Genomic DNA, 24,160 nt, shown 5'->3' with positions numbered 1-24,160 from the left:
CTTTCTTAGGCTTAAGTTAAAAAAGTTATGCTTCATAGCCTTTGGGATCAGTTCAATCAGTGAAGGTAAAAAAATAAAATGCAAATTGTAGATTTTGTTAGCATAATTGCTTCAGACTGACACATTTACACAGAACAAATAACTGTTCACCAAATTGTACTCTAGGCAACGTCTTTAAAAAAACAATAAAACCTCTGCAGCAGCATATTTTGCTGATTAAAACACTGATGATATTTTCTCTTATATATTATAGACTAAACTGATGATGCAGGTGCAGAAATCTCCCATATTTACATGGAAATTCTGCAGACTGAAGAAACATCCAAGTCCATATTTGATACCACTTGTGGTGCGTTTTTGTATGATTGCATAGAAAGCAGAAACCTTACGTACATTCACAGTGCAGTAGTCCAGCAAACGGTCTTAGAGATCCTGTAAACTGTCCGGTAAATTAATTATGAGAAATAACAGGTTTAAATAAGCATGAGCAAAGATTTGACAACTTTTTACTGAAGCCTTACACAGCATGCCTGAACAGGTAAACTGGTATCTTTCCCAGGCCATCTTCTAGCTCCTTCGCCTGAACACGTAGGTGATGATCAATCCTTACGGCCTCCCAGCGCGGCTCCGTCTCCATACTCCTCGCCTCTGGTGACGCCTCACGTCGGCCACAGCAGCTTGGGCGACGCAGCCGAAGGCGACGACGTCTCCCTGGCCTCCCAGCAGGCTCTCGGCAGCACGGAGACTCTCAAGAAGGTCGGAGGCGACGAGCAGCTCCTGAGCAGCTGCGAGTCCGCCAAGACAATCTGCGACTCCAAGGACGCGGGGGAGGGTGGCGCGCCACGGACGCCGTCCATCAGCGTGGAGGAGGACCGGGACGAGGCGGCAGAAGTCGACAGTCTGGCAGAGGGCAGCGTGGGGGGGGTGGAGTCTGAGGACTGGGCCAGCGAGGAGGCACCGCGTCGCCCCGACAGCCTGAAGGGCATCCAGTCCTTCCAGAGGAGCCACAGCAACCTGACCAGTCTGGGTCTGGCCTTCCCGTTCTCAAATGGTTCGCTAGCAGTCGCCCGCTGGCCCAGTGCAGCCGATCGGGCTTCGATGCCTGAAGATTGGGAAAGCTACACGTACTCGCCCGGCTCCGACAGAACGCAGAGCAAGACGGAGGCCAATGACAGGTCAATACAGCAAAAATAACCCTCCAGTTTAATAAAGTCAGTACTATAACATGTTTTATCTCTCAGGTCCAGTACGGAGGACTGCTTGGTGCTGATCTGCTGCGGACTCTATGATCTCCTGAGGGGCGTCCTGCTGCTGCTGCCTGACCTCATGCTTGAGGAAGTCATGGACAAGCTGATCCAGCCAGAGGCGCTCATCGTATTGGTCAATCATCCCTCACCGCTCATCCAGCAAGGCGTCATGAAGGTGGGTCCAAATCTGTGTCATGTTGTTTGGATTATTGTGGTTTAAAGTAGGGATGCCCCAGTCATCTTTTTTCTACTACCCCTACAGAAACCGATACAGTGAGGTTAGGTATCAGCCAATACCGATCCGATACAGAAAACAGTCCTGAATTGACAAAAAATGTTTGTTTCGAAACACGAACATAAATGTACTGAATTATATTTAAGTCTGCAAAAGTACAGCACTTTTAAATACACCAATACCTCCACAACTTTGGTCAGACATGTAAACTCAACTTTAATTTGTTCAGTCAGGGCAATTAGGACTAGAACAGCCGATGTAAAATAAATAATAAAGAAGCTGAAACTGACTAAAACAATAGGTTAACATGGTCAAACATATAAGAACAAATTGCAACAAACTTTCTTTCAAATGGTTCAGAGAGTGCGAGAGTCCTACTGCCACCAACTTTGTTTAGCTTAGTTTGAGAGATTGAGCGGCTAAAGTCTTTCCTCTGCCTACATTTCCCAGAATGCAGTGCGGTTGTGAATTGAAAATCAATGAATGTCCTGTAATGGGAGTGGCGGGGTAGCTGGAGTATAATCCAATAATAATCCATCACATTTAAATTCAAAGTATCAATCTGAATCAATGAATATTCTATATAATGAATATTACATTTCCTATCAGATGTTTTATTTATTCATATTGATCATGTGTGCATCACAATATATAGTTATTGATTTATTGTTCAGCCATAGTGGAAGGATAATTCATCATTTAGTATCAAACGTCCATGGCTTGTTTTTGTGACTCTCCTCGTTCATCTTTGCGACTCTACATTGTTGACTGCAGTACAAGGCCGTGTAACACGCTGCCTCCGCTGGAGAGATTAATCTAAACTTTTTAGATTAATCCCATGCGATAAGGTGTTGGCATTGATAGCCGTAGTTTAAAGACTTTTTTTTTCCTCTTTATTGCTTCCAGCTCCTAGACGCCTATTTCAGCAGAGCTCTCAAAGAGCAGAAGGAGAAGTTTCTGAAGAACCACGGCTTCTCGCTGCTGGCCAACCAGCTGTACATCCACCAGGGCAGCCAGGGGCTGCTGGAGTGCTTCCTGGAGATGCTGTTTGGGCGACCCATGGGCCTAGAGGAAGAGTGAGTCAACAGAACCCCTAAGCATGACACTACCACCACCCTGCTTGGTAGGAGCATTCGTTTAAGTTTAAAAGCATCACCTTTGCTCCTCCAAACACATTTCTTTTTACTATCAAATACCTCAATCTTTGTCTTGTCTAACCAGGACCGTTTTCTTCAGAAGATGGTTGTGTTGATTATAGCCATGGATGCACCGATCGACTTTTTTCACTTCCGATACTGATACTGTTATCTGAGGTTTAGTATCGGCCAAAACGGAGAACAAGGCCTGAAATGACTGAAAACATAAATGTACTGAATTACAAGTTTATTTGATAACTCTGCACCAATACAGTTCAGTTTCTATTTTCTTCTAATTCATGTAAAGCACTTTGAACAGCATTGTTGCTGAAAATGTGTATTAATAAAATTACCTTACCTTAAATACACCAATAACTTGGTCAAACATGTAAAACCAACTTTAATTTGTTTAGTCAGGGTAATTAATGAGTATGATAGCCCAAATAAATAATAAAGAAACTGAAACGGACAAAAGCAACAGGTTGGTTACCTCGGTCAAATAAACTGCAACACATTTTATTGCAATTAGGAATTCTAAATATCATGTAGAATAAATAATAAAGCATTCAATTAAACAGCATAGATCTGCCCTTATGCTTCGGCCACTGATACCTGATCTAGAATATTTTTCAATATTGGCATGGATACAGAAATTAATATTGGCTCAGTGTGTCTCTTATTATAACATCAATAACAACTTTTTTCACCCAGTTCTTGCTTTTAAAACGTACTTTTTGTGGAATCATCACTTCAAAAATAAGACTGGAAACATGATTATCCACTCAGTCCCCACATTGATCACTCTCACTGGAGCTGTATGTCTGTGAATCCCACCTCTTATTTTCCTCCCTTGTTTCCTTCTCCACAGTCTTGACCTGGAGGAAATGGAAAATATCTCACCTTTCAGAAGGCGCTGCATCATCCCGGTGTTGGGTCTTATAGAGAACTCCCTTTATGAGAACTCCTTGGTGCATAACATCCTTTGTATGCTGCTGCAGCTCGTCAATGCCTGCCCCAAGCTTGCAGACATCCTGCTGGACCACGGGCTGCTCTACGTGCTCTTCAACACTCTTTCTACCCTGAACGGCATGGAGAATGGGTGAGGCAGCCAGAACAGACGAGAAGTTGTAACACGGCATTAAATCATTAATCCACTTTCTGCTGCTCTGCGTTGCATGACTTTGTGTGCTTTTTTTGTTTTTCACTTTCTACCTCGCCATTCTGCAGTATCCCCCTGAATGATTACAAGCTCCTGGTGTGTGACATCCAGCAGATGCTAGTCGCTGTGACTATCCACTCCTGCAGCTCCTCGGGGTCCCAGTACTTCCGCATCATCGAAGACCTCATTACCCTGCTGGGTTTCATGCAAACCAGCAAGATGAGACGCACCCAGGGTGAGGGATGCGTTTCTAGCATTCAGCTCACACCCAGACAGCAAGCCGGGCTTCTCATCTGCTGCGTTCTGATGTGGAGGACGGAGCCGAGCGGCCGGGTTCTGCTGCAGCAAGAAACTAAAATAACCTCCGAGAGAAAACGTGAAAAAGTAGAAAAGAGATCTCACTTTGCTGCTGATAAATTGACTGTCTGGGAATATATCTTCCTTGTCAATTTTACCCTTAAAATAAGATTTTTAACTTTTGCAACTAATGAAATTTTTTATTATTTTGACAATTTATACATTAATCAGCTAAATTAATTGGGACGTTTTGCAGATTTGTTTTTTTTTTTATTGCATTTTTTAGTAGAAAATATTAGAAATACATTAGTTCCTTTTATTTAATCTTGAAAACAAACATTTTGCTGCCTAAAATGAAATAACAGCAATTCTTTAGTGTACACTTAATCATTTATAGCAAAAACATCAAAATGTGCAAAGTTCAGCCTTTTCTGCTCAACCTAACACCAATATGAAGAAGCCGGAAAAAAAAATGAATGAGCCAAAAAAGATGACTAGTAGAAGATTTAGTCATTTATTTTTGGACAATTTAAAACTATGCCACTTGAGTTTTGGGTAAAACATATTTACAAGTAGATTGTTTAAAGTCTCTTAACTGCTAAATGTATTTATTTCTGTGCAGTTTTGGGTTAGTTACTGGTCTGAGTTGTTTGTTCTTTCTTTTTAGTCTCTGTACTTGAGTAGTACATTTTTTTATTATTATTTCAATAATCGACTAATCTGATTGTTTCAGACTCATGTTAAAACTTAATGTGGTTACTTGTACTCTCCTTAACTTTAATCTTCATTTTGATGCAGTTTTTACAGGGTTTTCTTTGTCGTTTTTGTATATTTTGATAACCTTTTGAACTCTGAAGTCATAAAATGAAGGTGTTTTTTAAAACCTCATGGGGTAACCCTTTTAAAATAAGCATGTTCAATCTGTGCCTTCAGAAATGGCTGTGGCCTTGCAGTTCAGAGTCCTCCAGTCGGCCATCGAGTTCATAAAGACGACGGCCAACCAGGAGCCTTCAAAGCTGAGCAGTGCTGTTAACACGCCGACCTCTCCGCATCACGCCATCTATCAGAAGCGTAAGAGCATAGCAGGTGAACGCTGGGGACTTGATGCGTGTTTTTAAAGGTTTTTTCCGTCTGCCGTTTTGTTGATCCTCGTGTCGTCCTGCTCTTAAGGTTCCGTTGCCATGAAAGACTCCATTATCCCCCGCATCCCCAGACAGCACTACTGCTCCTATGGCCAAATCCCAATGCCCTCCCCCTTCAGCTTCCTGTCCCAGGACTCCCCTCTCCCCTCCCCCACCGGCACGCCGTCGTACATGCTCCACTGTGATGCAGGTAGCTGGGACTCTGACCCACAGTGGAGACAGTCCAGCATTTCTCCCGTGTTTGCCGTGAACTCGGATCCTTTCCCTCGCTTTAGGGTTTAACGTTGCCCGGCATCCTCAGCTGCTGCTGGTGCTTTCGAGTCGAATGCTTACATGAGTAGTGTCAAGCATTTCAATAGACGTCACTGCAAAAACACTGAATTTTTGGTTTAGTTTCTTGTGCAAATATCACAAAAAAACTTACATGCAACTTTCCACAAATTCTAACTTCTAATATGGGGGAAATGTCAGATTATTTTACTCATAACTCGTACTTTTTCATAAATGTTGAGGAATCGTTGACTTAAAAAAGCTCATATTTCTTTTTGTTTATCTTATTTCAAGTATACCAAGACATTTGCATTAGAAATTAAATCAAAAATAATTGGTAGTATTTTGTGTTTTTGCAGTATAATCATCCTCTCTTTTAAAGATCCTTCTCTGGAAACTTATTCAGCGCTTCACAAAAGCATTCACACCTTCAAACGTGTTTTTTGTTTTTTTGTTTGTTTTTTTTTTACATTTTCTCCTGTTGCAACCACAAACATCAATTTTTCTTAATTGGGATTTCATGTCACAAATCGTTGGTCTGCAACCTTTGGCTCTTTGGACTTTCCACAATGTCGTCTTATTATATCTATGACAAAATATTATATCTGTTTTTATATCCGTTATAAATACGTATATAACAAATAATGCAGGTTTTTAACCATTAAAATTTTTTTCTGCTATAAGGTGTATTTTTCGCACTATAAGGTGCACCGAATTATAAGGTGCACCTTCAATGACTGGCCTATTTTAAAACTTTTTTCATATATAAGGCGCATAGAATAGACGCTACAGTTTGGGTTGCCACCTGTCCCGTATTGAACCTCTACGGGACGCGATTTGTTCCGTACTCTACAAATGTGGATGTGTAATAATAAAGAAGTGGTCCCTGAGTACTTTATATAGTAGGCTACCCCAGTCATTGTTTCACTCACGGTGTTGGTGTTGTGATATTGTGCCCAACTGCTTTCTGGGTAACACAGACCAACCGACACGCTGCCGCCGCAGTCTCTGTCTCTCTTCCCCCGCCCCCCCGGCTTTAAATGTATAGGGGCTGGTACCTTGGTAACCCTAGTCGAAGCACCCCGGATGAATATCTAAAGCCACTTTGTTGACATAAAGAATGTCAACAAAACAGTCCGACTCCGGTCGGCGAGGAGAGCCTTCCTCATCTGGGCCGGGGCGTGGCCGGACAATGGTCACCCTTCTCCATTCGCGCACAGCATGTTCGTGGAGAACGTGGTGCTAAATGACCTGCAGGCGACCTGATTATTAGGTCGGTAGGTAGATAGGTCAGTCAAACTTTATTAACAAACCAGCGTTCTGACAACTATTCCAGCATGCACGGCGTGCTTCTTCTTCTACGGGCGAAAATAAAGTCGGCAGCTGCTTACCATAGTTGCTAGACCTGTTGTGGCTCAATATTGGTCCATATATAAGGCGCACCGGATTTATAAGGCGCACTGTCGACTTTTGAGGAAATTGAAGGTTTTTAGGTGCGCCTTATAGTGCGGAAAATACGGTATTCAATTTTCACAAAAAAATTGCATAAAAATACCAGAAATATATCTTTAGATCTATTTTTTCATACATTGTAAACTGTGCTTTAAAAAAAAAAAAAAGGCATTCTTTTTTATTTTTATCTTTATTTTAAATCCTAAGAATATAAATAAAACAGTGATTCTTAAATAATGAGAAGAAATTTCCTAAAATAGATTTCAAAAATATATATATATATATTTTTTTTCAAAAAGTCATGCGACATTTGCGACTAAATGAACAAAATTTTTGTTTAAGTTGTAACGGTTGCAGCAACACAACCTAGTGCATAATTGTGTAGTGCAAATAAAAATCTGAAAAGTGTGGTGGGCTTTTTAATTCAACCTTGCTGATTTAACCACCTTTTTATTTGAAAGAAAAATTTAATGTGTACTTTTTCTTCCACTTCACTATTTTGCATTACTTTAACTTTTTATTTATCACATTTAACTAAATAAAAAATAAATTGAAGTTTTAGGTTGTAATGAGACCAAATGTGAACAAATCCAAGGTGTCTGAATACTTCAGTGAGACTCTTTCTTTAGAGATTGTTGTATCCAAACTGAGCTCATTGCTGGCGTTGCCCCCTGCAGGCCGGCGCCGGTTCTCTCTGGCCCAGACGGACTCTCTCCTGATGCGGATGCGCTCCGTCGCCAGCGACGAGCTCCACCAGATGATGCAGAGGAGGATGAGCCAGGAAAACCCGATCCGTGCCAGCGAGACTGAGTTTGTCCAACGGCTGCAGAGGCTTGTGGTTCTGGCTGTCAACAGACTGATCTACTACGGTAAACTTCATCTGATTCTTGGAGTTTTGCCCTCTTAATTGTCCCCGTCTGTCAGCTAATTGTGGTTTCCGTTCAAATGTTTCACTCTTTTCAGATGTGAGTGAGGATTTATTCGACCTGCTGAACATCCCGGACTCTCCGGACCACCACATCTTCACCCCGGATCCGGGGGATCAAGCGCACGACGAAAGCGGGTCGTGCTCCATCCCGCACTCTCCAACTCCTTTTATCCTTCCACATGCCAGCAAGAAGAGTTTTCAGAAGGACATCCTGAAGCTCATGACGGACGGGATCAAAATCAGCCTGGTATTAAAACTGTACTTCGTTACATTTTTCACTAAAGCATCTGTGCTTTAGTTACACTGCAAAAACACAAAATTTTACCAAGTATTTTTTGTCTAGTTTCTAATGCATTACATTAGTACACTTGAAATTAGACAAAATTAACTTACAAGTAATTTTTCAGAAAGAAATAGGAGCTTGTTTTAAGTAAAAATAATTCTTTAATGCTGTAACAGGACATTTTTTCCATGTTATTAGTCTGTTTATTTATACTTTTACTTAAAGAGGTACTATTATTATTTGGATTTCTGCTGTTTCTAAAAACAGGCCACGTGCTTAAAAAACACCTGTCCATTTTTTGCCAATATGTTGATGTTTCTTAGTGTGTGGAAAATGGGTCGTTTCAAAAACATCCCAATTATTAAGTCACAATAGCAACCTAAGCTGAGCTCCAGCACCTTTGGTCAGCTAGATTTACTGCTGTATTTGCTGTACAATGGCTGCTGGAAAGTACAGGTGTTTAGTTGTTGACTTACCATTCAGAAACCACTTGCTGGATTCTTGTTGGTTGTGCAGGAGGCTCCACTTCTGCTTTTCAAAGATGTAAGGTTGCGTAAGGTTTGCAGCCATTTTTACCTGCGACTTAGCAGACTTAAAATCTGATTGTCTAAGTGCGATTTTGTGTGCAAAAGTAATGAATGTTTTGTGTAGCCTACAGACCTTTCCTAGCCTGTTCAAGTAAATCTAATAAGTCACCTTATGATAGGTTGTAATGAGAACCTATCAGTATGCTTTTCCAGCACTTTCTCCACCACTGAGCCTTTTTTTTTCTGTGTGTCAGAGATCTTGTGTATTTTCTGTCTACTAATTGTTTTTGTCGTGCGGATGCAGGGCAGCACGGGTCGTGGCGGAGCCCCAAACCATCAGTGGCGGCGGATCCTCTGGTCCTGCAGGGACACCTTCAGGGTGCAGATAGGCCGCCTCCTGGTGCACATGCTCAGCCCTTCGCTTCCACTGCAGGACAGAAAGGAGGCACTTGTGTTTGTGTTTGATCACAAGCATATAGATATCCTGAAGGAGAGCCTGAGCCCAGGACTAGAGGTGAATAAGAAACCCTCGCTTCTCCTGGATTATTCCTCTGAGCTGTTCACGTTGGGTTTTACCCTGAAACTATGTTTCTCTCAGCACGGGCCGAAACTGAGCCTGTACCTGTTCGAGATGCTGCACGATCACAAAGACGAGCTGACGAAGGAAGAGCAAAGCGCCGTGGGTGTCTTCATGACCTCTCTGAAGCTTTGTGGCCATCGCTGCATCCCACTCAACGCACCGCACAAACACGACCTGCTCAAGGCCATAAAGGAGGTAAAAGCTGTCATTGTGAAGGAGAAGACTGGAGGATGGAAATCACCATAACTATTTCACCGTTACAAATCAGAAATATTAAAGAGATTCTGCTTTATTGATGCAGGAAAAGATGAAGTTTGAAGCAGAAGAGAAGACGAGCAAAGCTGCATGGGAAAAGAAAATGGCAAACACGCAGAAAAAGTAAGTTGGGAATCTTTTTATACACATACTTTTTTTTTACACATTTGTTAAAACTGTCACCATGTTGTGATTGTATAATATGACAGAAATAATCTGTGAAAAGATTGATCTCCTTTACCACCTCCTTGTCCTGTAACTGCTGTCTGAAGAAATGCACTGCTCCCGGTCAAAAACAACTAATCAGAACAAGGAGCAAGGTATTAGCGCTGTCAATCAACCTCATAAACTTGCTGCTAAATGTGCTAGCGGAGGAAAAACAACTCAACATTACAGGAAAACCGTTTATCCACCATTATCAGTTTCCATGCTAACTAGCGCTCTGCTGATAGCTGTATCGTACCAGAGAGTAAAGGAGTGGTGGACACAAAGGCATGATTGACAGCGCTAAGACCCTCCTCTGAGCTCTAATTGGTTGTTTCTAATTAGCACAGATCATTTCTCCTACTATACTGTCACTACATAGTAGAAAATACTTTTTTATAAATGTCACGTCTTGCAGCTTTAAACAGAAAAAAATGTTGGTGGATGATTATTTTTAATTCTCTCTTATTCCTGCTCAGCCTAATTCAGAGGCTTGATGGGAAATCCAAGGATATTTCCAAGATTGCGGCTGATATTACCCAAAACGTGTCTCTGCGGCAAGGCATGGAGAGGAAGAAAGTCATCCAGCACATCAGGGGTTTGTACAAGACCGACCTGAGCGCCAGTCGCCACTGGCAGGAGCTGGTGCAGCAGCTGACACACGACCGGTGGGTGAACTAAACGGCTTCATTTGCTCCAGAAATATCAATTACAAAAACCGAGCTGATTTTATGGTCGTGTCATTTTAAAATTATTTTTAGCTGTCTTAAAAAGTCTGAAGTACAGAAAAAATAACATGATGCATTGGAGAAAATTTTTCACAACATAAAAATGTGACTATGAAAAAAACGATTGCTTAAGTAATTTCCACACTGAACATGCAGTCTAGTTCAAGATATATTGTTCTATTTTAAGCTAATTTAACTGAACTGTTTTCTGTTTTTCTGGGTTCTCCCTGTGCAATAGTGTTTTCTCTCCAGGTACTCTTCTGCATAGCAAAACGTTCTTAATAGGAGGTTTTATTACATAATTTGCAACAAAAACTATGCCACCTGAGAGGTTTTAGGCAGAACAGGTTTACAAAGGATTCTTTTTATCTTAAATGTCAAATAATTCTGGCTTAACTGCTGCTCTGAATGTTTTGTTCTTTAAGCAATTGGCTTTTTCTTAAATCTTAATTGATTCCTAAATTAGTTATTGATTAATCATTTTCAATTCTGCTTTCAAATCTTATGGGACATCAATAAATACTGCAAAAAAATTTGACCAAATACATTAAACCATTTATATTTTGATATCACAAACTGTCCAAAAAAGACATGAACGTTTGAGCATTTATCTCTGAAAAAATCTGCAGTTTGGAAATGAAAAACGTGCAGAAACTGCAGTGGTATCCCAGACTTTCTAAGAAGTAAAATCTGGGTTTACTTTGCGTTTCAGCGCCGTTTGGTACGACCAGACGTCTTACCCGACATCGTGGCAGCTGGACCCCACTGAAGGGCCGAACCGGGAACGGCGGCGGCTGCAGCGGTGCTACCTCACCATACCAAACAAATACCTGCTCAAAGACAGACGGAAACCTGAGGGTGAATAAACTCGGATTAAGTTCCTCTTTCAAAGCTTTTGCTGCATCATTTTTTTAAACATTTGATCTCTGTCCTGTGTTCAGAAACAGTGAAGCCTCCTCTGTCCTTCCTGTTTGAGGACAAAACTCACTCCTTCTTCTCCTCCACTGTTAAGGACAAAGCCACCAGCGAGTCCATCAGGTAAAGCTCACTTATTTCCTAAATCCTACGTTGCTCTCAGGTGTTAAAGAAATGTATTTCTGTTCTCAGGTTCACCAGACGATGCACCAGCGTCGCCCCGTCCAGAGAGACGGCGGGAGAATTGCTGCTGGGTAAAATGCTGACCGTCGCTAACAGCAGCTGCACACTGCAAAAAATCCTATTAAGTATTTTTGCTTCAGCTTCCAGTGCAAATATCGTAGTACGTGTGAAATAAAACAAAACAAATAGGAGCTTGCTTAGAGTCAATATTTCATTGATATTAATGAAAAAGTATTGATCCACTGGTAGATTATTCACTTATAAAATGACAAAGATGTCTTATTTTTAGTATCTACATTTCAAATGTGTACAAATCTTTGTCGAAAAAACACAATTTTGAGATTTCTGTCTCCATTAACCCTTCCAGACTGAACGGATCGGTGACGATTCAGCCAAGTTTGCAGCACTGTAATTCCTCGACACTTTGTGCTATCTGAAAAATTCCAACAGTTTCTGAAAGGCGAGACGTTGCGCTTTCCAGCCGATATCGGGTTATTACGGTAATTTCACCCCCACCGTAACAGGGAGTGAAATTAATCTCAGTGGTGCTCTTTTAATAGATGGTAAATTGTGAAAATAACTTTCTAGATATTGACAGTTCCAGTTGTTATGGATAAATGGACAAATATATTTATTCACAGAACTTTTAAAGAACAGTGTACAATTAAAGTAAGCAAAAATATCCAGGTGGAGATTTGAAATTTAGGCCTTATTATATTAAAAAAATCATGTGTGAAAAGTTATTTATAAGTGAGTTTTGTCTTATTTCAAGTGTACTAAGATGTCTGCAATGGAAAGTAGACCAAATATAATTGCTAAGATTTGGTGGTTTTGCAGTGCAGGCACGGACACAACGAGTAAGCGTTCTCTGAATCCAACTCTTCTCTTCGTCACAGGAAAGTCTGGGATGTACTTTGTGGAGGACAATGCCGCTGATGCTCATGACAACCAGGTAAACAGCTGAGTTAGTGGATCGATGCTCAGCTGACTCGCTCATATCTAAACGTGTTTCTTGTTTGAATAGATCCTTCAGGGCGAGACGGAGGCGCCGTCTTTCTCTTGGACGTACGAGGAAATCAAAGAGGTGCACAAGCGATGGTGGCAGCTGAGAGACAACGCGGTGGAGATATTTCTGACCAACGGCAGGACGTTGCTGTTAGCCTTCGACAACACCAAGGTGATGCAAAAATTTTTTAAATGAAGCAAAACTCAAAGGGATTTAGTCGAGAACATTTACTTTTCAAATAACAGAAGAATTAAAAATTTTTCCTGCATAATTCAAAACAAACAAGGCTGTGTTCACTTTTCTCCTTAACTAATAAATATAAATGAATGAATATTAATTTTACCTGTGTTTATAGAGGTTTAATCTTTAAAATCCAGAATCTCATTTACAAGAGAGACCTGCTTTGATAAAACAAAACAAAACAAAAAATTACAAACACACCAACAAGACAAGTAGTAAGAAATTCGCCTAAATTAAAAAAGCTTTGAAAAGAAGAGCAAGTTTCTCTTTTTGTCTTTAAAAACTGTTGGTGCTTCCTGGGTTTAGTTTCGGGATGACGTCTACCACAACATCCTGACCTCTGACCTTCCCAACCTGCTGGAGCACGGGAACATCTCGGCGCTCACCCAGCTGTGGAGTTCCGGACAGATCACAAACTTCGAGTACCTGACGCACCTCAACAAACACGCGGGCCGCTCGTTCAACGACCTCATGCAGTACCCGGTGTTCCCCTTCATCCTCAGCGACTACGTCAGCGAAACCATCGACCTGCAGGACGCAAACATCTACAGGTCGGCTTACGCCTTGCATAATGGCTAATGGAAAACCATTATCTTGTATGTTTGTGTGGGTGTTGTGCATTTAATTAAATTCTTGTTGATTTAAAGACTTTCAGCTCATTTGTCCTTTGCTCACATTTTTGATTTGCAGGAATTTAAACAAACCCATTGCAGTTCAGTCGAAAGAAAAAGAGGATCGCTACGTTGATAACTACAAGGTAAGGCTTTGACGGTTTTTTTTCTTCAGGGTTTGCTGGATGTTTTTGTGAGAAAGCGCGTCTATGTGTTTGTGTTTCCTGCGCAGTACCTGGAGGAAGAGTACAAAAAGGGGATTCGTGAGGACGACCCCATGCCTCCCGTCCAGCCTTACCACTACGGCTCCCACTACTCCAACAGCGGCACGGTTCTGCACTTCCTGGTCCGAATGCCGCCGTTCACCAAGATGTTCCTCGCCTACCAGGGTCAGTTTGGCTCTAAAGTTTTCTGAACTTTAAAGAGACACAAAACAGAGTTCAGCATTTTGGTTTTATAGTTCATGATTAATAAAATACATATAATATCTTTAAAACTGTCAGGCTGGTTGTGATGTAAAAATGTGAAACCATCGCAACCAATTTCTTTTTCCACCTTAAATATGACTTTTATCCTGAACAATTTATCTGAAAAAATACAAATTTGTTGCAGCAAGAAATATAGAAATTTAAAAAATGACTCTAAGACTTTACTGAAGCAACCCAAGTGAGCAGATTGACTCACTTGAGTTCTTTAGTTGTTTTTTTTTTTCATAAAAAAATAATGTTTTTTATCTGCACAAAAACAACACAATATTTTAATAAAATAAAGAAGCTAAGATTAGCTATAAATCATTATAGCTCTGAAAAAGAAAATCTAGCTCTGAAAAAGAAAAGAAAATCCCATTTATGGGTTGATTTCAGTATAATAAATAAAGTCCGCTAAGAATGTGTGTCATAACAATATATTCATATTTACAGATGAAGAGAAATGAATAACTTAACTAAGTGAATAAATGATTTCTGAAAACATCTGGTTTAAAGTTTATAAACGGCCTAGCTGAAGTCCAGAACCAAAACTTTTGCAAAAATAATTAGCATCACCAAGTTAAAATGTGGATCTAGTAGAAATCAATTGAAGAAAAGTGGACGATATAAATCTGAGGCAGTTCAAGTATTAAAGTGAAGGCATAATTGCAGAATACTTTCCTTCCTCTGTAAAAGAAGATTTTATCTTTGTGCTTCTCTCTGATGATGGATACTTTTTCTGTTTTAGTTTTTTTAATCATCTCTCTCTCTCTTCTGATCTTCTTTTCATGCGATTGTAAATGTATTCAGCGAGCCGGGTGTTTAAGGTCATGAAAGGAGGTGTGTTCAAGCTGCAGCTTGAATGTTAAATTTCATTTTCTTTGACCTCAATCAGATCAGAGCTTTGATATCCCGGACCGGACGTTTCACTCCATGAACACGACGTGGCGTCTGTCCTCCTACGAGTCCATGACTGACGTGAAGGAGCTCATCCCAGAGTTTTTCTACCTCCCAGAGTTCCTGGTCAACAGGGAAGGTGATTATTTTTCTTTCTTTATTGCCACTTTATTACCGCAAAAGTTGTCATTTATGTCGTTAACTACACACGTTGCTTATGACGACGCAGGTTTTGATTTTGGGGTTCGTCAGAATGGCGAGAGGGTGAATCACGTGAATTTACCTCCGTGGGCTCGCAACGACCCGCGCCTGTTCATCCTGATCCACCGGCAGGCCCTGGAGTCGGAGCACGTCTCCCAGACGCTGTGCCAGTGGATCGACCTGGTGTTTGGGCTCAAGCAGAAGGGCAAAGCGGCGGTGCACGCCATCAACGTCTTCCACCCTGCCGTAAGGAACGAACGCACCACAAAATTCTGCGATTGTTAGTCTGATTTCTGGAGCAGAGATCTTTAGACACCTGAATAAGACAAAACTAACATGCAAGTTACTTTTCAGCAAGATATAGGAGTTTATTTAAGTCAGTAATTTAAAAAATACTAGTTTGACCGACGGATTATTTCACTTGTTACAAGTGAAATAATCTCAGTGGAGCTAGTATTTTTTTATCAATATAAATGAATTATTTACTTAACTCAAACACGCATATCACGGGTGTCAAACTCAAGGCCCGGGGGCCAAATCTGGCCCACCGTAGCTGCATCAATAAGTTCTTCCAGATTTTCACAAATCTGCAAAATTCACACAAAATCAACAAGTCTTCACATTTATTTTTCTGATTTTACTGCAAATTTTCTTGAAATTGGTCAAAAACATTGAGTTTCTGACCAATTTTGCCTTACTTGATGTCACGTTATAGTCTGTGATTGATAAGGTGAGTGATAAAAAGTTACATTTAACGTCATACATTAACGCAAATATCAACATTTCTAAATTGGCACCACAAAATCTGTCATTTTGTTTGCAAAAACCACTAAGACAATCATAAAATCCTGGAGGAACCACTATTTATTGATACTTTAACAATTTAATTGGTTTTATCAATACATTGTGGCACAACCGGCCCTTTAAGAACATTCAGATTTTTGATACAGCTCAAATTGAAAATTAGTTTGACACCCCTGTCCTATATCTTGCTAAAAAGTTACTTGTAAGTTAGTTTTGTCTAAAAACACTTGGTAATATTTAGAGTTTTTGCAGTGCGTTCTGCTTGAGAATCGATTCATCATGTTGCCGATATGCGCGTCGTTCCTCCAGACTTATTTTGGCATGGACGTGTCAGCTGTGGAAGACCCGGTTCAGCGACGGGCGTTGGAGACGATGATCAAAACGTACGGCCAGACGCCGAGGCAGCTCTTCAGCGCCACTCACATCAGCAGAACCGCCCCGAAGCTCATGATGGAGGGAGAGCTCCCAGCAGCCATGGGGCTCCTGGTTCAGCTCGCCTTCAGGGAGACGCGGGAACACGCAAAGGAGATCGTCTGCCCGGTAAAGTTCCCGTAAATGCAAAACTGAGGAGCAGATGGAAAGTCATTCATCGCAAATGAAATCTGAAAAGTGTGGCGTACATTTGGATTTACTCAGATACCGCTGATCCAGTTGAACCGATTGATTTTGGTCGTCACTTACATAGTAAAGTGAGTCCATCTTAATGTAATCTATTAAGTATAGATCAGTTTCAGTCGTGTTTGTGTGGGGAAGGAACCACAGCTGCCTGCGAACTTTAAAAACATTTAAAACCGCCCATTTTAATAGTTCAAATATAAAATAATATGCATTGATACACATATTAGAAACCATGTTGTGAAATAATATCTTTGTATTGGGTTTACAGAGTTTGAAAGTAAATGACTTTTTTCTCTTAATTTTAATACGTTTGAGTAAAATTGTGACTTTTTTCTGCTGATATTATGAATTCTTTATTCCATAAAGGGGACAATGCGTATTAATCAAAATGAATACATCATATAAATATGCCAGATTCATCCAAAGAGGCAAATTTTTACAGGTTAAATAACATTAAATCACAATGAATCACATCTAACATACATAACAACATACATAATCTATGATTTATGATAGATTTCAATATATAGATAAAAGTAGTGTGATTTACAGTGAACATTTTGTATAAAAATAAAAATACCGACTATACTCTCATAATCAAACAAAAATTCACAGCCTGTTTCTAATACTCTGTTGTCCACAGAATGGTCAATCGTACGACGGCGTATTAAGGCCATTGCAGATCGAAGAAAAGGCAGTAAATTTGAGCAAATAAATTTAAAAAATTGAGAATAATCTCTAGAAGAAACAAGAAAGTTTCTTATATTAAAAAATCCAAAATTTATTAGACAAACTCAGAAATTTTTAGATTTAATCTCAGATAATTTCTTGTGAAAAAATGAACATTTCTGAATTTCAAAAGTCTACAATTTTCAACTTTCGGAAATTCTCTGAACGTCAAAAATCGAAATTTTTGTACACTAAAGTCGACTAAAGTCGAAGCACTTTCTGAGATGAAACTAAAAAAGTTCTGAGTTTTTTTCTAGAAAATTATCAACCTTTCAGAAATTTCCAAGTTTTTCCGAAAAAATTTCTGAGATTAATCTCAAAGTTTTTGAGTTTTTTGGGGCGAAATTTCTAGTTCAAATATTTTCTTGCACTTTTTTTTTTTCTTCTTTCTAAAATGACCCTAGTACACCCTTGTACAATTTTTATTAAAGCCATTTTTTTTTAAAACATCTTTTGTGATTTGTATTTTCTGTTTTCAGAGGAGAAAACAAGAAAAAAAATTAATTAAAAATGGTTGAAAGGAATTTGAGATTTGGCGTTATCGCCCGCTCATAGTCAGTCGGTGTGAAGCATTCCTCCTCCTCGTCTTCCTCAGAGCCCGCTGCCCTGGATCAAAGGTCTGAAGTGGGGCGAGTACGTCGGCTCGCCGTCTGCTCCAGACCCGGTGGTGTGTTTCAGTCAGCCGCACGGAGAGCGGTTCGGATCCCTGCTGGCCCTGCCTACCCGCGCCATCTGCGGTCTGTCCCGCAGCTTCTGCCTCATGATGATCTACAGCAAGGAGCAGGGTGAGGAAGAGTCTCGGCACGCGTCAGGACTCGAACCACAGCATCCGCCTGACGCCTCGCTCTCTGCTCCTCAGGTGTGCGCAGCATGCACAGCACAGACATCCAGTGGTCGGCCATCTTGAGCTGGGGCTACGCCGACAACATCCTGAGGCTGAAGAGCAAGCAGAGCGAGCCGCCCATCAACTTCATTCAGTGTTCACAGCTCCACCAGGTACACAAAAACTCAGAATAATCAGGATTACAGATTACATTTCATACATTATATTATAAATTACATTTTATAACAAAGATCTTCTGTTTCTTATTAGATAGTAAACCAATATAATGCATAGGAAGAGTATTTTTATCGGTTTTGCTCATCAATTATTTTCAACAAAATCGGACTCTTTTTGACAAAACGCTTTAAAGTAAATGATGGCAAATAGGAATGTAACATGAAATATATAGTATTTTCTTTAAAAATTGCAAGTATGTCATCCAAAAGATAAGACTAAGACTACACTTTAGTTATCATTAAAAACTATATAGAAATAATACGTAATATATGGATGTTTTACTCTTTTGTTGTTTTTAGAAATCCGTTCTGATCAACACAATCTGGGTTTTTGACATAAAAAATTGCAAAAACATTTAAAAGTCTAAGTGAAAACTAAAATATAGAAAATAATGGCAAATAAAAATATGTAACATGAAATGTAATGTTTTTTTTTAAAGTATGGCATGCAAAGCGTATTTATTTATTATTAATTTAAAAAAATTATATAAATAATTTATGGATACTTTATCCTTTTTTATTGTTATATCAAGTTTTCCAATGGATTCAACTTACTTTGATAAAATAATTAAATAGTTATGTTGCTATAATAAAAACTAAATATAATTAAATGGTTTGGTTTATATAAACTGGTGAGATTAAGTGAATTCCTAGTAGATGATACATTTATCACTGGGTTTTAAATGTATCATCTACTAGGAATTCACTTAGTAGAATTCCTAGTGATAAATGTAACATTTATCACTGTTTTTTAAACCTACTCATCAAAATCAGTTGTTTGATTTTTTATTATTATTTTTTTTCACACCGCTGACGAGTCGACAAACATGGAGGTTTCTCACTTCCTGTCTCCTCCAGGTGACCAGCTGCGCCTGGGTTCCCGATGGCTGCCAGCTATTTACGGGCAGCAAGTGCGGAGTCATCACCGCCTACAGCAACCGCTTCACCAGCACCACAGTAGGTTTCCATGGCGATGTCCCCCACTAACCTTCCTCCTCCGCACGAACGCCCATTGCGTCCCCCATCCCCCCCCACCTTTCTCTTTAGACGGCCTCTCCGTGCTCAAACGCTCGGCTTCATTAGTCACATCACTGCTGCCCTTGAAACACATTTCAGTGAGTTTCTAAGTGGGATTAGGGGTCCTGCAGTTCACTCATCAGAGAGGCCTTCAGAGTTGCATCAGCACCCGATACTATGTGGAGGTTTCCTGCTTCTGTGTGTCTGAAGGGCTTTTCAGCACTAGATCGCTTGCAGAGCCTTGTTGAATTTTGATTAATGGAGTCGTTTTGGAGTCGTCGTTAATGGAGAAGTAAAAAAATAAAAATAAAACAGTCTGATACTGAGCTGAGTTACAGATGCTGCATGATCTGTTATCGTGTTAAAGAGTAGCTAACTTCACCTCTGACAAGTTTTAAAAAAATACCAGCAAACTGGGCGGAGCCAATCCACTAGTGTCGAAAAAAATAAAACCCAGTCTTTCTCAAACTCTGTGGACCTTCTCCGTGGGCGCCCCCTAATGGCCCAAGAGGTACTGCATGTAAACGGCCGTTTATTTGCCGTGACGTCAGCTCAAAGCTTGATGCTACAGCTAGCTTGACAAAGGACTGGGTTGAAAATGAATGGAATGATGGAAAATTTGCTTTAAACCAGGTTACTCAAAATAAAAGTTACAGATACCGGTGGAAAGAAAACAACTCCAGGAATATGATATGATCAGAGGAAGCTAAGTCATAGCTGCTGAGTGTTGATGCATAGTCATGTTGCAGTTTTTCAGCAAGGTGTAGTTCTGCGCTGCAAAAACACAAAATCTTACCAGGTATTTTTGGTTTAGTTTCTAGTGCAAATATCTTATTACCCTTGAAACATCAAAACTAGCTTAAACGTAACTTTTAAGGAACTCACTGCTCGTTGTAATGGCAATACTCCTATTCCTATTGGTGTTTTCAATTTTTGTCACCAAAGTTTCTGATAAACCAGAGAAAGCCAATAGAATTGTTGCTTTCTTTGACATCAGTGTCTGAAATGTCACTAAATTTATCGACAAGTTGGCGACAGTGGTAACATTGTAATAGCTATAGAATTCAGCTGCAGTGGCACTGTTTGACCCAAAGAGGGCAGCACTGAGGCGCAGAACTAAACAAATTTACACGAAAATTTTAAAATTTGCACAAAAACATAAATATAAAACTTTAAATAGCCTAATTAGATATTTATCTACAAAAAAGAACATTTAATTGTGGGTTAGTTACACTGTTTTTTATTTTACAGCCATCAGAGATGGAGGTGGAGTCTCAGGTTCACCTGTACGGACACACAGGAGAAGTCACCAGCCTGTTTGTGTGCAAACCCTACAGCATCCTCATTAGTGTCAGCAACGACGGCACCTGCATCCTCTGGGACCTCAACAGGTCAGCGTGGTTTTAAAAGCAAAAACAAGCCTCAGTTTGTTTAGTTTCTGAACTCTTTCTTTTTATTTTTTTATTCCAGACTCTGTTACGTTCAAAGCCTCACAGGTCACAAAAGTCCAGTGACAGCCGTCTCTGCGAGCGAAACCACGGGTGACATCGCTACAGTCTGTAACTCTGGTGAGACCCGATTGTTCAGCGACGTCGGTCTGTTGTTTCACAGATGAGTGTGGACTCACTGGTTCTCTTCATTTTTATTTTATTTGGCATGCAGAGGGTGGAGGAAGTGACCTCCGCTTGTGGACAGTGAATGGAGACCTGATTGGTCACGTCCACTGCAGGGAGACCATCTGCTCCGTGGCGTTCTCCAACCAGCCGGAGGGCGTCTCCGTCAATGTCATCGCTGGCGGTCTGGAGAACGGCGTCGTCAGGTAATGAAGCAGATCCATGTGGCGAAAATCTCTAAAAAAAATAAAAATGCAGAAGGTTAATCCAGCAATTCAGTTTTTAATTTGGAGTATTTATTAATTAAGTGAATTTTTGTCTTTTGATGTTTTAATTTTTTGGAAAAATCTGGATTATTTCGGGGTGATGTCCGCACATCAAAGGCGGCCATCTTGTTTCACGAGGTTTTTTAACATCTTCTGTTTATTTGGACTTTGAATTCAGGTCAACTCTGTGACAAAATATAAGGATCATGCTGAGATCTTTCTTTTTATGTCATAATGTTACAAGAATACAGTTGGATTAATATCAGAATAAAGTCATATGATAAAAAAATCTAAATAATGTGAGAATACATTCGTAATATTACCAGAATGAAGTCATAATATTTGGAGAATGAAGTAGTAACTATATAAAAACTCATTTTTTCTCATTAAATCATCTTTTTTCTTGAAATTTTAAGACGTTTCTCTGGTAAAATTCCATCTTTTTTCCGCTAATATTCTCGTAAATAAACAAACATTCTCGTAGCTTGACAACTCAGGGAAGGGGGGATGAAATACAAGCCTTTTTTTTTATATATTTCCCAAGTCATTCGTAATTTCTTTATTAGGAAAAAAGGTGAGTAAAATCAGATGGTACAATTGAATTGAAAAAATTTTTTTGTATTTTTTTTGTAAAGTTCCCTAAGGTGACACCTGTTGTGAATTGGCGCTATTTAAATAAATTTAATAGAATTTTCTTCCGTCCAGGTTGTGGAGCACTTGGGATTTGAAACCAGTCAGAGAAATCACCTTCCCCAAGTCCAGCAAACCCATCATCAGGTAATTTAGCAGCACAACGATCTTCCACCTCCTGTTTCCTTCATAAATACGTTGCTGATGCGCGTCTCGTCTCTCCTGGCAACCGCAGCCTGACGTACTCGTGCGACGGCCACCACCTCTACACGGCCAACAGCGAGGGGACGGTGATGGCGTGGTGCCGACGGGACCAGCAGCGCATGAAGCTGCCCATGTTCTACTCCTTCCTGAGCAGCTACGCTGCCGGCTGAGCGGGTCTGATGTTTACCGCTGTCCACTTCCCAGCGAGATCGCCTTCCTCCTGCTCCTCCTCATCCTCCTCCCTCTGCTCCTGTCTGCACTGACGGGGAGGAAAGGACGCATCAGCATGGCGTCCGCCTCTCCGAACCCGCCCTGACTTTTAAATAACTCCATCCCCAGCTGAGCAAACGCTACCACACCCAGCATTAAGAGAACAAGATGAAGCGAGCGTTGTGTGTAAATAGATTTATATTTATAAAGTGAAAAGCTGGAGGAGTGGACGAATCTTCAGCTGCAACAGACACTTTTTCCTCCTCTTTTCCCTTTTTTTTTTAAACTGTTTTCCATTTTATTTTATTTTTTTCGTTCTGTTGTATCTGTTCCCGGGTACGCTGCTATTGTCTGAGCAAAGCCGGAACCAAAAAGTGTGAAGNTCTCGCCTCGCTGCTGACAGATTCCTGCCAGAGCTGGAGCGTGTCGTGCTGACGCCGCGGTTTCCTCTCTTTGTGCCTGACACCGGGAGGCGTCCCGCTCTGCGTGAGGCGGCTGTCGGCCCCGCTCTGGTCTGAACAGCGGTGTCACGGCCCGGCCCGCCTCGCTCTGCGGCCCGGCTCAGAGGAGGAACCGCAGGGGAGACGGGATGCCATGAATTGCACCTTGTGCTGCCTGTTGTTCTGTGCTACTTCTGCATGCCAGGATGATGCTGACCTTAACTTTCTGAATGCAGAGATGACATTTCCAGTCATGAGCTCGCCGTCTTAACGCCTACCTGGGCTGCACATGTCTTCTTGCGTTTATTAAACCTTATATTTATGTATTTATTTAAAACTGAAGCTCATGTTCCATGTTTTTTTGGGGGGGGATTTTTTTTGCTGGATTTAAATGTAAAAAAAAAAAAAAGCCACACTGCAAAAACACAACATTTTTGTCTAAATTCTACCTCAAATATCTTTTTCCATGTTAAAGGTAAAATAATTTGCCAGTAGAACTAGAAGGCATTTACTGAAACGTTGAAAAGTTACTACGCTTGAAATAAGATGAAAATAATATATTTGCTCTAGAAACCAGATGAAAAACACTTGGTAGGATTTTGTGTTTTTGCAGTGTACTTTCAGTCCTTTGCTCTGAAACTCAGAGAGCATTAAATGCTTATGGAGGAGAACCAGAATCTGATCTGATTCTAGAACTGGGCCGGCATGAGATTATCATGAGATGATGACCTGGAAGAGAAATATTGAGATTTTATGGGTTTTACAAGAAAGTAGAACAAAAATAACATGATTTATTTGAATTTTATTTAAAACAGAGAAGCTGCTGCTGCTAAAAATAAAATATTGCACATTACTAGAGATACACCAATCAGTCAACCAGAGATTAGAATCAGCTTTAATCCTTTTTTGCTTTATTTATTAAATGCCTCCAATCTCAGTGATCTCACTATTTTCAGTTTACATACTCTAAAGAAACATTCAGTAGTTGAATAAAAATATAATGAATTAATGCATAAATCTAGTAATCATGCTTTATAACTGTGACCTCTAACTAAAACCTTTTCTTCTTTTCTTTTATACTTCGTCTTCCTTAAAATCCAAATTAATTTAATTTTTTATTAGCAGATGAGATCTTAAAGCAGAAAAAAACCTAAGAATAAAGTCAGTATAAGGTTACTGTTTTGGTAAAAATGCAGAATAAACCACCTGCTAAATTTAGTTTGATGTTTCGGAGTTAGTCAGGCTATCAGCTCCTGTGTATTCTCCTGAAATGAGTTACTGTAGATATAACAGCCGTAGGAGGATCCTCTGTTTGTTTTCACTGCACGACTCTTTGTGTTTTCTGTAACATCTCCAGTTTCTCTCTGATCCTTTCAGTCAGCTGACCGGCAGTGTGCAGCAACAGGCAGGAGAGGGGCGGCTCTGTGTGGCTTTACTCTGCCATCTTTTTCAGATGGCTTTAAAACACAGTATGACTTAAAGTCATTGCAGTAATGTTTTTAAACCGTAACCTTGGTAACGATAATTGGTCCTCGTTAGGCCCTTTTGAGCGTTAACGACGGGAGTTTCAGATGGAAGATGATGTTGAGGTTTTTCTCAGACTTTGT

General features: G+C 40.2%; 1 protein-coding gene across 5 annotated transcripts in view; it reads left to right on the top strand.

The window, feature by feature from the left end:
* lyst (lysosomal trafficking regulator) overlaps window positions 1-22,489 on the top strand; it is a 65,221-nt gene extending 42,732 nt beyond the window's left edge. For 4 of the 5 annotated variants that reach the window (XM_008430247.2, XM_017308858.1, XM_008430246.1 and 1 more), the window contains 31 exons: window positions 560-1,175; window positions 1,242-1,422; window positions 2,389-2,558; window positions 3,487-3,717; window positions 3,846-4,012; window positions 5,008-5,160; window positions 7,616-7,807; window positions 7,902-8,113; window positions 8,981-9,190; window positions 9,275-9,451; window positions 9,558-9,634; window positions 10,195-10,383; window positions 11,156-11,301; window positions 11,385-11,481; window positions 11,551-11,612; window positions 12,438-12,493; window positions 12,566-12,718; window positions 13,094-13,338; window positions 13,478-13,544; window positions 13,631-13,787; window positions 14,761-14,901; window positions 14,992-15,209; window positions 16,077-16,307; window positions 17,710-17,899; window positions 17,974-18,110; window positions 19,032-19,130; window positions 20,442-20,581; window positions 20,661-20,758; window positions 20,853-21,009; window positions 21,775-21,846; window positions 21,935-22,489. In XM_008430247.2, the coding sequence (XP_008428469.1) occupies window positions 560-1,175; window positions 1,242-1,422; window positions 2,389-2,558; window positions 3,487-3,717; window positions 3,846-4,012; window positions 5,008-5,160; window positions 7,616-7,807; window positions 7,902-8,113; window positions 8,981-9,190; window positions 9,275-9,451; window positions 9,558-9,634; window positions 10,195-10,383; window positions 11,156-11,301; window positions 11,385-11,481; window positions 11,551-11,612; window positions 12,438-12,493; window positions 12,566-12,718; window positions 13,094-13,338; window positions 13,478-13,544; window positions 13,631-13,787; window positions 14,761-14,901; window positions 14,992-15,209; window positions 16,077-16,307; window positions 17,710-17,899; window positions 17,974-18,110; window positions 19,032-19,130; window positions 20,442-20,581; window positions 20,661-20,758; window positions 20,853-21,009; window positions 21,775-21,846; window positions 21,935-22,073 (5,180 nt within the window). In that variant the 3' untranslated portion in view covers window positions 22,074-22,489. The remainder of the gene's footprint in view (window positions 1-559; window positions 1,176-1,241; window positions 1,423-2,388; window positions 2,559-3,486; window positions 3,718-3,845; window positions 4,013-5,007; window positions 5,161-7,615; window positions 7,808-7,901; window positions 8,114-8,980; window positions 9,191-9,274; window positions 9,452-9,557; window positions 9,635-10,194; window positions 10,384-11,155; window positions 11,302-11,384; window positions 11,482-11,550; window positions 11,613-12,437; window positions 12,494-12,565; window positions 12,719-13,093; window positions 13,339-13,477; window positions 13,545-13,630; window positions 13,788-14,760; window positions 14,902-14,991; window positions 15,210-16,076; window positions 16,308-17,709; window positions 17,900-17,973; window positions 18,111-19,031; window positions 19,131-20,441; window positions 20,582-20,660; window positions 20,759-20,852; window positions 21,010-21,774; window positions 21,847-21,934) is intronic. The other variant, XM_017308859.1, reaches the window with a different exon arrangement.
* Window positions 22,490-24,160: the final 1,671 nt, after the last annotated feature.

Source organism: Poecilia reticulata, linkage group LG15, assembly GCF_000633615.1.
Source record: "Poecilia reticulata strain Guanapo linkage group LG15, Guppy_female_1.0+MT, whole genome shotgun sequence".
Classification (NCBI taxonomy): Eukaryota; Metazoa; Chordata; class Actinopteri; order Cyprinodontiformes; family Poeciliidae; genus Poecilia; species Poecilia reticulata.
This window is presented reverse-complemented; position numbering and strand designations above follow the sequence as displayed.